The 15,017-nt window shown below is 37.1% G+C and overlaps 2 protein-coding genes across 2 annotated transcripts in view; one reads left to right on the top strand and one right to left on the bottom strand.

Moving 5' to 3' along the window:
• The window catches only part of TBC1D22B (TBC1 domain family member 22B), a 101,332-nt gene extending 99,215 nt beyond the window's left edge, over positions 1-2,117 (bottom strand). The window contains exon 1 of the mRNA XM_051996806.1: positions 1,885-2,117. Coding sequence (XP_051852766.1) covers positions 1,885-1,940 — 56 coding nt within the window. The 5' untranslated portion in view covers positions 1,941-2,117. The remainder of the gene's footprint in view (positions 1-1,884) is intronic.
• On the top strand, positions 1,939-13,405 carry TMEM217 (transmembrane protein 217). Its single transcript, XM_051996680.1, has 2 exons — positions 1,939-2,254; positions 12,388-13,405. The coding sequence occupies exons 1-2, from the start codon at positions 1,939-1,941 to the stop codon at positions 13,020-13,022; spliced, it is 951 nt and encodes a 316-aa protein (XP_051852640.1). The 3' UTR covers positions 13,023-13,405.
• Positions 13,406-15,017: the final 1,612 nt, after the last annotated feature.

The raw sequence follows: 15,017 nt of genomic DNA, 5'->3' as shown, positions 1-15,017 counted from the left end.
GGAAATGGCCTATTAAAACCTCTCAAATATGAATTCAAAATAATATAATTAACCCAAAGTTGTATCTAAAAATGATTTTTACTCTATCCCTTTCCAGCCAAGTGGATCTTACCTGGATCCTGAAAAAAAACATATAACTGTACAACTTTCCTTAACCTTCATTTCTTTCATTTTTTTCTCTTAAAAAGTTATATCCAACACATTTTTTGGGGGGGAGGACAAGGAAGAGAGAGAAAAAAAGCAAAAGTCAAGAAACTAATAGGCAGAAAGAAAAGGGGCAGAAACATTGGAAATGGCAGCTTATTTGACACACTAGAGCTGGATCTGTCTGCAACTGCCTTCTGTTCAACCAAGAGGCACAAACTTATTAAGATATCTCTAAGGAGATATTCTATCCTTCTTGCATCCTGAAAATCACATTTAAGAGAATGGATTTGCTGGTGGCAAAGGCACATTTATGATGCAACAAACATGAAAAAAATGAGACCCATGAGTTAAACACATGAAGCATTGGGAAGAATTTTATATACTTGCACAAGGACAGAATCATAGGATGATAGACTAAGGAAAAGAAAGAGGGAAGGAAATGGAAAAAGGGAGAAGGGAGGAAAAGGAGGTAAGGAAAGCAAGAAAGGAAGGAAGGAAGGAAGGAAGGAAAGAAGGAAGGAAGGAAGGAAAGAAGAGAAAGAGGGAGGGAGGGAGGAAGGAAGGAGGAAGGAAGGGAGGAAGGAAGAAAAGGAGGGAGGGAAGAAGGAAGGAAGGAAGGAAGGAAGGAAGGAAGGAAGGAAGGAAGGAAGGAAGGAAGGAAGGAAGGAAGGAAGGAAGAAAGGAAGGAAGGAAGGAAGGAAGGAAGGAAGGAAGGAAGGAAGGAAGGAAGAAAAGGAAGAAAAGGAGTGCAGACAAACGTGCACTCTTAGGATCATCTTTTAAGGAGAAAGAAATTCTTCTCTTTTCTATCCTCTGCTTCAAGCCCCATCTCAGGCACACTCAATTTGGATGAACCTGAGAAAGTCACTTAACATCTCGTGTCCCAAGAAACTAAAACTTCTCTAAGTTTCATGAGCAAAGGTAATTTCTTTACTAGGAGTTTCCCATAGGAAATTACGAGTCCAGAAAAAAAGAGATTCATCAAGGCCCCTGTTTCCTAGGTTGACTTGCCACAATAGGGATGGCCAAAGGAAGTTCTAGAGAAAAAAAGTACTTGACACATTGTAAGTAGACAGCTAATAAATGCTTGTTGATTGCCTGATAAAAGGGCATGGCCTCGCATTTAGGAGAGCTCAAGAAAGGTCCATGTTAATGATGCAACCTTTCCCCTGTGCAACCCCGGAGATCGAAAGGAGGCATTCAGTTTCTGGTGGGGGAAAAAGTTATCCACCTCGGTGAGACCCCTTCCAACACAAATATGCCCCCTATCATATCCTCCTACTATCGATTCAAGAAAGCAGCATATACAGTAGGAGTGTAGACAGCACTGGACAGCAGTCACAAATCCTGAGTGTTCATCTGGGCTTATTCCTTTCCAGGCTGTGTGACATCGGGGAAGTGGCTGTCCTTCTCGGTGCCTCAGTTTCTGTATCTTTAGATGGGATCTGGCAGCTCTAGCATCCCTGTACCCCCCGGGACTATCTGAGGAAAAGGTTGTGAAGACAGACCCCGCCGAAAGGAGTGACCATCAGCACGCCCTGCCATCTCCCCGAGGGTTCCTGTATGCACCTCCCAGGCGCGGGCAGCCCCCACCCCACAGCGGCCCCAAGCCTCCACGGCGGTCCCCTTCGCTAGAAAGAGCGCACACACGCTGGGTTGGGGCTCGGGTGGAGTCCGGCCCCGGTCCCGGCCCGATTCCTGCCCGTCCGGGGCTCCCTCCCTCGCTAGCTCGCTCACCTCCCTGGCAGCTTGGCGCTCCTCTTCCAAAACTGCTTGCTGTTGTCTCCGGCCATGACTCGAGCCCGGGAGTGGGCTGCGGGCGGGGCCGGGGAGCGGGGGGATTCGGAGAGACGCTCCAGGACCCCGCCACCCGAGGGCAGAGCAAGGCCGCTTCCCTCCTACTGCCGCCGCCGCCGCCACCGCAGCCGCCGGTCACTCGCTCCCACCTCCTGGGGGCGCCATCTTGGATGTGGGCGCCCCCCCCGCCTCACTACGCCGCGCTCCTGCCATTGGTCGGCGGCGAGGACCGTCGCCGCGCAGGCCAATGAGGAACGTGCGTCATGTGGGCTGCCGAAGCCAAGATTTACATCAGGAATCGGGCATACAGGTGGGCAGCGGGGGAGGAGTCCTAGAGGATGGAGGGGCGGGACTTTGAGGCGCCAATCACTGAGAAGAACTGGAATAGGTAAAAAAACACACACCTTTGTAAAAGGAAAAAGACACTTTTTTGTTGAGTTGGGGCTCTTAGCCTGAGTTGACTTTTTGCTTTTCTATTTCTTTTCTTATCCTCTTCTCTACCCGTTCAGTTCTCTTCTTTCTCTTCCCTTTCACTTTCTTTTCTTTTTGGGGGGCAAGGAAGTCCTCACCTAGAACTAGAACTTTTATTCTAAAAGTTAGAAACCCTAAAGGGCTCGTGATGAAAAAATACTGTCCACCTCCAAAGAGAGAACCGTTGAACTCTGAGAACAAAATAAAGTATTATTTTCTTGCCCTTTTCTTTGATATGGCTAATAGGGAAATATTTGCATTATATCATGTATAATTAATATCATTTGCTTGCCTTCTTAGTGGGTAGGGAGTGATGGGAGGGAAGGGGAGAATTTGAACTCAAAATTTTAAAAGAAAAAATATTTAAAAGAATAATAAATGTATTTTTGAAAATAAAATAAAAGTAAGGAACCCTAGGATTCCATTGTCCTTGCTCCCATCACCAAATATTTTTATTGGCTCTATTCACATAATGAAAAATCTTCCCCTTCTGGACCACTTCCTTACCCATAAAGCAAATGCCTTTGACTCAGAGCTACCACTTCTGCAACAAAATAGTGGTTGGTTGATGAAAATTTAAGCATTTAGAGGTGAGATCACACCACATAAAAGAAGTAATCTTTGTCCCAGTGAAGTTCGCATGGTAGATATTCCACATTCTTTCAGTTAGTTGGGGGAGGGAACCTGGTGTTGTAGATAGGGATCTGGGCCCCAAGCAAGAAGATCTGAGTTCAAGTCTCACTTCCAATATTACTGTCTATACAGTAGCTAGTCACTTTAACTTTTCAGTTCTGTAAGCAACTTTCTAAAGCTACAAAAGTGTAGTGAAAGTACTGAACAGTATTGGTGGAGGTAGTTCCCTACAGAAATGAAAAGAAGTCCAGTGCCTATTCATTCAACCAACATACATTAAGCTTCAACCATATAGACAAAAACTACACAGAAATGAGTGGGCAAATATCAGCAGTATACAGAAAGATTTTATTGATACTGAATCATATTATAGAAAGTGCTGTTTATGAAATTACAGAGGTGGAACCACAAACAATTGAGTATAATAGACAGTAGTATATATGTGCATTAGAAATAAACAAAAGTATTTTTTCAGAAATAAGTAGGAAAGTCATTACTTTATAACAACCTAAACACTAACAAACAGAATATAAGAAATTGAATAATGGTTTCAGTCAATAACTCATTGAGACCAGGGTACCAAATACCATTCTGGTGGGAGGGCATGATTGCTTTCCATTGGTTTTATCATTAGAGAAGTGCCCTCCAAACATACTTGTATTTAGAAAAAACCCTCCTTCAATCTGTTTCTATTTTCAAATTGTACTGCCTATTAAGATGAGTCTCACATACTTATTACCCAAGAATGACCCTCATTCAAATTAACTTTTGCCCCTTTCTTCAAGTTTCTTTTGTCTCATGATTTTAGTATTGTAAGATTTAATGTAACAATCACTCAACTCATTGCTTTTAAAGACTTTTATCATATCCTCTCACCTTTTCTCCACATACTTCCACTATATCTTTTTTCTCTGAGCTGTTGTACTCAAAAGGAAACTGCTTCATTTATCCCTTTGATCATTTTAAATGAAGATTATCTAATTATATCTATTTCTCGTGAAATGTTGTGGCTAGAGCTGTATACAGCATTCCAGATATGGATAGACCATGGTTTTGTGCAAGGTACAAAAAAAAACAAAACTCTGGTTTTAATAGAGCATGGTCAACCTTAATCATAGCACCAATATAGATCAAAAAAAGCATCCTTCTTAAAATGGACCTGGGTATGCTTCTCCTTTATTTCTCTCATTATCTCCACCCAGGTAATAGGAGGAAAACTTTAGTATCTCTCATAAGAGCAGACAACCTTTTCTAAGTCAGGCTCACAGAATTTTAAAACATAAAACAGTTTTATTTATGGGGAAAATAAAAAACATTACATCTAAGCCCAAAAGAATTAATCCCTCCCCAGTCCCTATTCAATTTTGCTTCCCAAAAACATGTACAATCCTTATGATCTATAATATTACCTTAAGTGGTGCTCCAGAAAAGAAGAATGTCTCTGTAGTGTTCTATTCCTGCTGCTTCCATTACTACTACTTCCATTATACTGATATTCTCCAGCACTTGTTGGCTCACCATTCTCTCTTTTAATCTGCTTACCAGCTATTGAGGTTTACCACCTCCTTGATCTTCAGCCCATAAAATTATTACATTAGAGGAACTTCACTGCCTGTATTACAGGCAGCTATTTCTCTCCTCTGGGGTCAGAATGCCTTTAGGCTATTTACACCTGCTGTTTTACACTGAAACCTCAGAGCCTTTATACACTAAGTGTTCTTAACTTGTTTTCTGTCATGGACTCCTTTGGCAATCTGATGAAATTTACCAACATTTCTCTCAGAATAATGTTTTAAAACTAATTTTAAAATATACATAGGATTATAAGGGCAGCCAATTATATTGAAATACAATTTTCAAAAAATTTTAAGTAGCTCTAAATCACTATTGATGCGAGAAATGCAATTAAAAAAACCCTGAGGTACTACCTCACCTCTATCACATTAACTAATATGATAAAAGAGGAAAATGATAAATTGTGGATGTGGGAAAACTGGGATACAATGTTATTGTTGGTAGAATTGTAAACTGATCCAACTACTCCATTCTAGAGAGCTATGTCAAAAGAGTTATAAAACTGCATGCCCTTTGAATCAGCAATACCATTGCTATGTCTATATCCCAAAGATATCAAAAAGAAAGAGGAAAGGACCTACTGTACAAAAATATTTATAGGAGCTCTTTTTCTGGTGGCTTAAAATTGGAAATTGAGTCAATTGGGGAATGACTAAACAACCTATGCTATATGATTGTGATGAAATATTATTGTGGAATAAAAAATGACAAGCAGGATGATTTCAGAAAAAGCTGAAGACTTACATAAACTTATGCAAAGTGAAGTGAGCAGAACCAGGAGAACATTGTACACAGTAACAAGATTGTATAATGATCAACTGTGATGGACACTCTTTGGCATTTCAGTGAGCATTTCTCAATGAGTTCCACGTATAGGAACAATACTCACTGACTTTTGCTTCTAGTGTCTCTTCTGCAGATCTCCTGAATGGATGCAGAAAAGGGGGAGGGAGGGAGAGAAAAGTAGGATTAAGAGAGGAAGGGAAGGAAAGAAAAGCGTCACTTCCTAATTGACATAAGAGAGAGAAAGCTAATTGGTATTACTGCTTTTATATCAAGTTGATATGGAAAGAGAGATTTCTCAAGTCTCCCATGTGAGGCTTTTCAGCACGAAAGTGAAGGAAGAACAACATCAGTAATAAAAACCAAGTGCTTTAAGCAAGAATAGTTACTGTGGATACAAGCAAATTCACTCCAATGAAGGAGCAGTGTAGGAGAGTTTTAGATGCTTTGGAGCAGCTTAGCAGTGGATAGAGCAGTGGACATATTACTTATTGAGCTTTGAGTAAGAAGATTTGTGTTATCCCTGTCAGTAAAACTCCAGATGGGATCACCAAGAGTAGTGCTAACTCTGAGAATCATCAAAAGCTGCCAAAGGACTTTCAAAGTTCAGTATAGACCAGTGGGGTCAAAAATCAAATAGAAATGGATACCTTCTACTACATTTTGACTTGGAAAACCACAAATTAACATTTTGGAATTTGGGGCACATACTTAAGTAGTGTGTCATTTCCTTCTCCAGCTCATTTTACAGAAGAGGAAACTGAGGCAAACAGGGTTAAATAATTTGCCCAGAATCATACAGCTAGTAAGTGTCTGAAGCTAGATTTGAATTCAGGAAGATAAGTCTTCTTAATCCCAAATCTGGCACTCTATCCACTGTACTACTTAACTCTCCTGAATATCCTTAATTTTCTTTTAATAACCAGTTGTTATAGTGTGTCTTGACCATCTATTATTTATGATTTTTCTCAAAGTTTCTACTATTTTGAAATTCTAAAAATTACTCTTGAAACTATCCTTGTTAATTCTTTTCATCTCCCATACATCTATTTTTCATCTTCTGGTCACAAACAATGGAAAAACAGCTTGGAATATCAGGAAGTAGACTTGATTGACAAGACTGACTGTTGAGTGTTCTTGAACACTTTGGGAAGATTTCATGGGAAAATTAAATATTAAAGTGAAATATAACTGGAAAAGAAAAGATCTAGGCTGGAGGATATTAAGAAAAAAAAATAATTGCAAGGCTGAAGTATTCATGAAAGAGGATATAACAATAATTTTTAAAAATCCTTGATCCACATTATAAAAATATCATTGGTAACTTTGTTCATAACAACCAAGTAGAGAAAAAATAGTCAGACATCAGATTATAGAGGAGCCTATAAAGGAATTAAAAGTAGTATAAACAACATAGTAAAGGATTTTGTAAATAGGATGTTCAAATGTGATCAGTCCCTGATCCAATAGTTTAGTTGAACAAATTTCTTAAAAAATAAAGATGCAGTGGACCCACACTTAACACCATATACCAAGATAAGATCAAAATGGGTCTATGACCTAGGCATAAAGAACGAGATTATAAATAAATTAGAGGAACATAGAATAGTTTATCTCTCAGACTTGTGGAGGAGAAAGAAATTTGTGACCAAAGATGAACTAGAGACCATTACTGATCACAAAATAGAAAATTTCGATTACATCAAATTAAAAAGCCTTTGTACAAATAAAACTAATGCAAACAAGATTAGAAGGGAAGCAACAAACTGGGAAAACATTTTCACAGTTAAAGGTTCTGATAAAGGCCTCATTTCCAAAATATATAGAGAACTGACTCAAATTTATAAGAAATCAAGCCATTCTCCAATTGATAAATGGTCAAAGGATATGAACAGACAATTTTCAGAGGATGAAATTGAAACTATTACCACTCATATGAAAGAGTGTTCCAAATCATTATTGATCAGAGAAATGCAAATTAAGACAACTCTGAGATACCACTACACACCTGTCAGATTGGCTAAGATGACAGGAAAAAATAATGATGAATGTTGGAGGGGATGCGGGAAAACTGGGACACTATTGCATTGTTGGTGGAGTTGTGAACGAATCCAACCATTCTGGAGAGCAATCTGGAATTATGCCCAAAAAATTATCAAATTGTGCATACCCTTTGATCCAGCAGTGTTTCTATTGGGCTTATATCCCAAAGAAATACTAAAGAAGGGAAAGGGACCTGTATGTGCCAAAATGTTTGTAGCAGCCCTGTTTGTAGTGGCTAGAAACTGGAAAATGAATGGATGCTCATCAATTGGAGAATGGCTGGGTAAATTGTGGTATATGAATGTTATGGAATATTATTGTTCTGTAAGAAATGACCAGCAGAATGAATACAGAGAGGACTGGCGAGACTTACATGAACTGATGCTAAGTGAAATGAGCAGAACCAGGAGATCATTATACACTTCGACAACGATATTGTATGGGGACATATTTTGATGGAAGGGGATTTCTTTGACAAAGAGACCTGAGTTTCAATTGATAAATGACGGACAAAAGCAGCTACACCCAAAGAAAGAACACTGGGAAACGAATGTGAACTATCTGCATTTTTGTTTTTCTTCCCGGTTTTTTTATACCTTCTGAATCCAATTCTCCCTATGCAACAAGAGAACTGTTCGGTTCTGCAAACATATATTGTATCTAGGATATACTGCAACATATCCAACATATAAAGGACTGCTTGCCATCTAGGGGAGGGGGTGGAGGGAGGGAGGGAAAAAAAATTGGAACAGAAACAAGTGTCAATATAAAGTAATTACTAAATAAAAATTAAAAAAAAAAGAAAACTTTTTAATTTGATATAGTCAAAATTAAAAAAAAAAAAAAAAAGATGCAGGCGATACAGTGTAACTGACTATGGATAAAGTTGTTTCAGAAGTAAATGATCCGGGGGCAGCTAGGTGGTACAGTGGATAGAGTACCAGCCCTGAAGTCAGGAGGACCTGAGTTCAAATATGACCTTAGACACTTAAGGCTTCCTAACTGTGTGATCCTGGGCAAGTTTTTAATTTGAAAAAATTTTAAAAAATTAATTTTTAATTAATTTGAGGTTGTCTCAAATGCCACAGGGGAAAAAAAAAGAAGTAAATGACCCATTTCCATCTCCTTCCCCAAATTTTGTAAGTCTATAACCACATTCAGTTTTCCAACACCTGCCTTCCCTTTTATGTCCGAGATCCATGATTTTAAAGCACAATGTTGTGATTTGTGAACTGTTGAGAGGAGGAAGTCTGCCTCCTTCCTCTATAAAACCCTAGCAGTCTACTCCTAGTTCTATGACTCTATTGAATATCTCTACTCTAAAAGGGAATCTTAGGAATATTAGGATAAAATAGAGGATTAACCTATTTTCATTTTGAAAAAATGATTTCACATGGTAAGAAAGAAGATGCATACATGAGTTCATATTTGATATTAATAAAGTGAGATTGGAAAATACTACTAGGATTGGAATTTTCTCTTGCAATCTCTTTTCAGGCAGAGAATTCAGAGTTCATAGGATTGTAGTTTTGGGAAACACCAAACTATTTTAATTGAAATATTGCATAAATCTAAATCAATATAAGATTAGCTATTTTTAAATAGTTCTTGGAGTGTCAATAAATTCTTACTATCTTAGCTGTCCTTCATATAGAGATCTTTGGATTAGTCATAATAGAGAGGACTAGTTATAGTAGAGAGGTGATAAGAGAGAAAGAAATAACTTCTTATCCTTGAAAATATCCATAGTTCAAAAAGAAAAGAAAATATACTTCAAAAATGTACTTTAAAAAATATACAAAGTTCTTTTTCTTTGTAATCTTATTATACACATTGTTGTGTTTCTATTTACTTCATTCTGCATCAGTTCATAGAGGTTTCTTGAGTTTTTCTGAAATACTCCATTTCATCATTTCTTAGAGTAGTAATACTATTCTATTATATACCCATAACATAATTAACTTAGACATTTAATAGTAGTTGGACAGCCATTTAGTTTCTAGTTCTTTGATACTGCTCCTACTATCAAAACAACCTGTTATAATTTTGTAAATATGTTCCTTTTGCCCTTTTTTTGATTGATTTTTTGGGCACAATTTAATGCAGGGATTCTTGATTTTCTTCTTAGAATAATATTTTAAATACATAAAATAAAAATCTATAAGATTATAAAGGACAGTAATTATACTGAAATACATGTATCATAATTTTTTAAAAAACAAGTTCATAAGAATACTATTTTCAACCTTTTTTGTTTTTTTTCTCACTTTTCCCTTTTGTTCCAATTCTTTTTGCATAGCATGACTAATGGGAAATATGATTAATATGATTGCATCTATATCAGATTGCTTGCTATTTTGGGGAGGAGAGAGGGGGGAATTGGAACTCAAAATCTCATAAAAGTGAATGTTGAAATACTATGTGATGATCAATTCTGAAGGACGTGGCCATTTTCAACAATGAGATAAATCAAATCAGTTCCAATAGAACAGTAATGAATTAAACCAGCTACACCCAGTGAAAGAACTCTGGGAGATGACTATGAACCACTACATAGAATTCTCAATCCCTCTATTTTTGTCTGCCTGCATTTTTTATTTCCTTCACAGGCTAATTGTACACTATTTCAAAGTCCAATTCTTTTTGTACAGCAAAAAGCTGTTTGGAAATGTATACTAATATTGTATTTAATTTACACTTTAACATATTTAACATGTATTGCTCAACCTGCCATCTGGGAAGGAGGGGAAAAATTGGAACAAAAGGTTTGGCAATTGTCAATGCTGTAAAACTACCCATGCATATAACTTGTAAATAAAAAGCTATAATAAAAAAAGTGAATGTTAAAACTATCTTTACATGTAATTGGAAAAAATAAAATATTATAAAGTAAAAAAGGGAAAAAAAGCAAGTTCATAGGCTCCAAGTTAAAAACCTTTGATTTATTAATTTTGGGGGCATAGATTGCTTTCCAGAAGGGCTGGACCAATTCAAAGCTCTAACTACTGTGCATTTGGGTATGTGTTTTCTAGCAGCTCCTCTAATTGTCAATTTCCTTTTTTGTTATCTTTGACAATTAATTTGTATTTTTGTAATTAGAAATGACTTGGAGCATTTTTTATATTGTTGTTATTTTTTTCCTTTGAAAACTGACTGGAAATGTGTTAAAAATGAATGTACATGTATAACCTATATCAGATTGCTTGCTTGCATGGGGAAGATGAGATAAGGGAGTGAGAAAAAACTCAAAATCTTACAAAAATGAATGTTGAAAAATCTTTACATAATTGGCAAAATAGCCTACCATTATAAAAAAAATTTAAAAAGAAAACTATCTGGGCATTTTCTTTGATCTATTGGGGAATGAGTTGTGTTTTTACAAATTTAAATCATTTCTTTCTATATTTTTGATATGAAACCTTTATCAGAAAATTTGCTGCAGAGATTTTTTTTTAGGTTGCAAGCAAGGGGCAGAGCATGGCAAAAGGAGGGCCCCCCTACTAGAGGAGAGGGAAAAGCAGGAGGAGGTCTGGAGGGAAAACCTTTCTAGAAGAGGCAAAGATTTAAGCGTGAAAAGTCTAAAGGGAGCAGTTTTCTTAGATGAAGTCAGAAGGAAAATCAAACTGAAACAGGAAACAAGGACAATGAATCAACAAGCATTGAGTGACTACTGTGTATTAAGCTGTTAAAAGGAAGAGTTAGGTCAAGTGGTGTAGGCTGTGTTCAGAGAAGCGACTGCTATCAGGGGCCTCTGCCAGATGTGGAATAAAGAAGTTTTCTTGTGATTCGTGAACAGGACAGGGAGCTGACAACCTCTTCTTAGATAGTTTCTTCCACTACACAATTAGAAGTGAGATGAGGAGGTGGGCAGGGCATCCTTCCTCTCCACTGGAGATTCCTCTGATTCCCCACACCTCCCCAGCTGCAAATGTAGGCTGACCCCTTGCTGAGAGATCTAACAGGGCTGCCTCACACCCAGCTTAAGCACCTTGTCCTCCCCATTAGTTTTCTCCTGCAACTGGAAGATGGATATGCCTCTGCCAGAATTGATAGCTATTATTATGCATTTGACAAATATGGAAACTGCAAAAGTTGAGTTATTTGTATGTGATAACTTAGCTAGTAAGTTTCAGAAACAAGATGGGAAGCAGGACCACCTGACTCAAATTCCAATCTTTTTTCAACTACCCCGTAGTAACAGGGTTTCTCAACTCAAGAAATCTCCATTCTAGGGAGAAAGGAAAGGATACAAACATATAACAAATTAAACAACAATAAAAGATTTAAATAATGTTCAAGAGGATGTAGAAGTCAACTAATGGGGCATTACATGATTTTATATAAAATGGATTAATCAAATGATAATTGCTAAAGGAGAAGTTTTTAGGCAGGAGAACTCACATTGTTAAAGTGGGGTAAAGATCTTAATACACAAAGGGAAAGTCATGTAGAGAGCAACAAGAAAATACAATTTAATTCATTTTATTTTGGGAAGCTTCAATTTCTACGTCTGTAAAATAAAGGCATTGGAATAGATGATCACAGAAGTGCCTTCCAATTTTAGATCTACTATCTTGTTAATTAATTTAATTAATAAAATTCAACAAATATTTTTTAAATATTCACTATAGTCCAGGTACTGATCTAGGTTTTAGGAGTGCAAAGACATTTCCTTACATTGCTCAAGAAGCCTCCATTGTACTGGAGAATAAACAGAAAGTTGGAAAGAGGGAATCAGGAAAAAGAAAGGAGAATGTAGGTTAAAGTTCTGGGTTCTATTCTCAACCATCCCCAACTGCCATCCTTGGAGTGGACAACAGCGAAAACAGGTTTAGAGATAAATGGGAGAGAAGAATTTGACATTGTGTCGTAGCAACTGAAAAAGGACAATTGCCAGCCTGCCTCACATTTGGGCTGGGGAACTGAGATGAACTTGGCAAAAGGTTCTGTCTAATATCTATCTACTATCTTTTGTAGGAGACTTTGTTTTGAGAATGCGGCAGTGGCTTGCCATAAATGCCCAGCTGGGCACTTTTCTCTCTGGTGTCTTCACTATCTTTGCAACCAACATGTACGTTGTGTTTGAAGAGAAACACATGGTAAAACTCAATTGTACTGAGCAAAATGGCGAAGAAAATCTTAATGTTATAAATGACTTTATCATCTGTTGGAGCTATAAGATCACCCTCTGCTTGTCATTTATCACTGTCCTCATCAGCTGTTTCCTCTTGTACTCTGTACATGCCCAGATCTATAAAGGCATGGTGATCTATGTCATCTGGATTATCTTCTATGAAGCTGTCAACTCCCTACTGCAGATCCTGACCAATAAGCCTAATGACAAGTCCCCTTCAGAAGTGAAGTTTTTACGCTGGTTTGGCTTGATTTCCCGTATTTTCATGCATGTGTTCTGGCTTTTTTTTGTGATCACATATGCTCACAGAGTGTACAAAAAGCAGGTGCAAACTAATATCACTTCCTACAGCAACCGTCTCAGTATGGAATCAAAGCGAGAGAGTGCATACTACTCAAGTTTTCCAAAGCTCAGTTCCAGAGCTCCCAGATTAATATAAAATATAAAATATTTAAAAAGCCAATCCTTTTCCCAAGAGGCAAGATTTCTGGATCCAGGACTCTTAGATCTAATTCTCACTCTTTTTAATTTTCTTGAATTTGAATTTGGAATTGAATTTGAATTTGAAACTTGGATTTTCTAAAATCTCCAGTTTCTCTAATAATTCTATCAAACTGGAGTCACTCAATTTGAGGTGCTTGGTAGAGTTGTGGACTTTTTTTTGGTGGAGGTGAGGGGGAGTTGAAGGAGTATCATTAGGTGGGCAGAGGAAGGAAATTGTAAATAAGTTCATATTTGGAATATCCTGCTTAGGTTAATAATTGTTTCCTATTTGGTATCTGTTTAGAGAAGTAAGGTGATAAGGATAAAAAAAGTGAAATAAAGATACATTTCAGGGTAACTGTCTCTGTATTTCATATATCCATATTTGACCAGTAAAGCCAACTTAGAACTATTGGCCTTCTCATTCATTTTATTTTAGTCTCCAAGTATCAGAAGCAGAATCATTCATATCTATGTCCCAGTCCATTAAAGGTTATAAAAAGGAATCTGTAATGCACACTAATATTCATAGGAGGGGACCAGTTTAATTCAACAGTTAAGGAGTATTTGTTGAATGGAAATTGTTGGATGAAATTGATGAGAGGAGAGTCATTGGATGAGAGAACAGTGTAATGCTATAAGAAATCCTAGCTCTCTATCTACTTTAAAAATAGCACAAGAAAGGGAACAAAATTACCTTAAGTCATTAAAAGAAAAAATAGGGAAGAAAAATATTCAAATAAATGAACAAAGGAAAAATGTAACATAATGAAAATAATTTTCTGGATTAAAAGAAATCAAAGCAAAAATACCTGAAGAAAAATGTACTGAGGGTTTTTCTGAAATGGGTCTTATTGAGGTCAGTCCCCAGTAGTTTAGCATTAATATTGGAACAAAATGAGATCTCATTCAATAGATAATAAAGGATTTATTGGGTCAAAGATATGCACTGAGGATACTTGTTGATTCACTTGAGTGAAGCTTCCTTGCTTTAGTTGTTTGTCATGAGCCATCAAGCATCAGAGAGTATCTGGAACTTTTCCTGGCTGTTATCCTATCTATATAGAAAACCAGGTTGTGAGGTTGGGTTGGGAGGACAGCTAAGTTAAACAGTGGGTTGAACATTGGGCTTGGAATCATGAAGATCTATCTACATAAGTTCAAATTCAACCTCAGACATTTACTAGTTGTGTGGTCCTGGACAAGTTACTTAACTCTGCCTCAGTTTCTTCATCTTTAAAATGAGCTAAAGAAAGAAATGATAATGCTAAGCAATCCCCAGATGGGTCATGAAGAGTCTTACATGACTGAAAAATAACTAAACAATAATAATCAGAATGTGATGTCAATATTTTGAGCCTTTACTCTCCTGAACCGATTAAGTGAGAATGGTTTAAATACAATTTAAGGAAAAACTAGCCTAATTTGCTTTGGAGAAAATTAGAGGTTAAGATATTGCTTCTACTACACCCAATTTCTTGACAGTAAGATCCTTAAAATCTTCTTTTTTTTTCTTTTAAGGATTTAAAATAATTTTGCTCCTTTTTGATGCTTCTATTGCTATTTTAAGGTATATAGAAGAAAGTCAGTCTTCCTTGGCACTTCTCACTCTATCATCTCATCTATTGAGGGACTTTAGTGAAGTTACCTGACCTCAGTTAATCAAGAAGTCTACTACAGGCTGCATTAAAGTTTACTGTTCACAGTGGGTCTCTCAATATAAAAAAGTGACCATAAGAAGGAACATAAGGAACTTTAGGGCTATAATAAAGATACTGACACTTACCACACAATCACCAATCCTCCTCCTGGATAAAGGGAACCATACCATCAACCATCTAATTCCCTAACCCATCAACTGGGACCTCCTTTTCCCTGGAACTCACATGGTGGGGGTGGAGAGTGAGGAGGGAGATAGAACACAAAAATCTTCCACTCATGAGAGACTTCT

This window comes from Antechinus flavipes, chromosome 4 (genome assembly GCF_016432865.1).
Source record: "Antechinus flavipes isolate AdamAnt ecotype Samford, QLD, Australia chromosome 4, AdamAnt_v2, whole genome shotgun sequence".
Classification (NCBI taxonomy): domain Eukaryota; kingdom Metazoa; phylum Chordata; class Mammalia; order Dasyuromorphia; family Dasyuridae; genus Antechinus; species Antechinus flavipes.
Note: the sequence above shows the minus strand (reverse complement) of the source record. Positions and strands in the feature narration are given on the sequence as shown.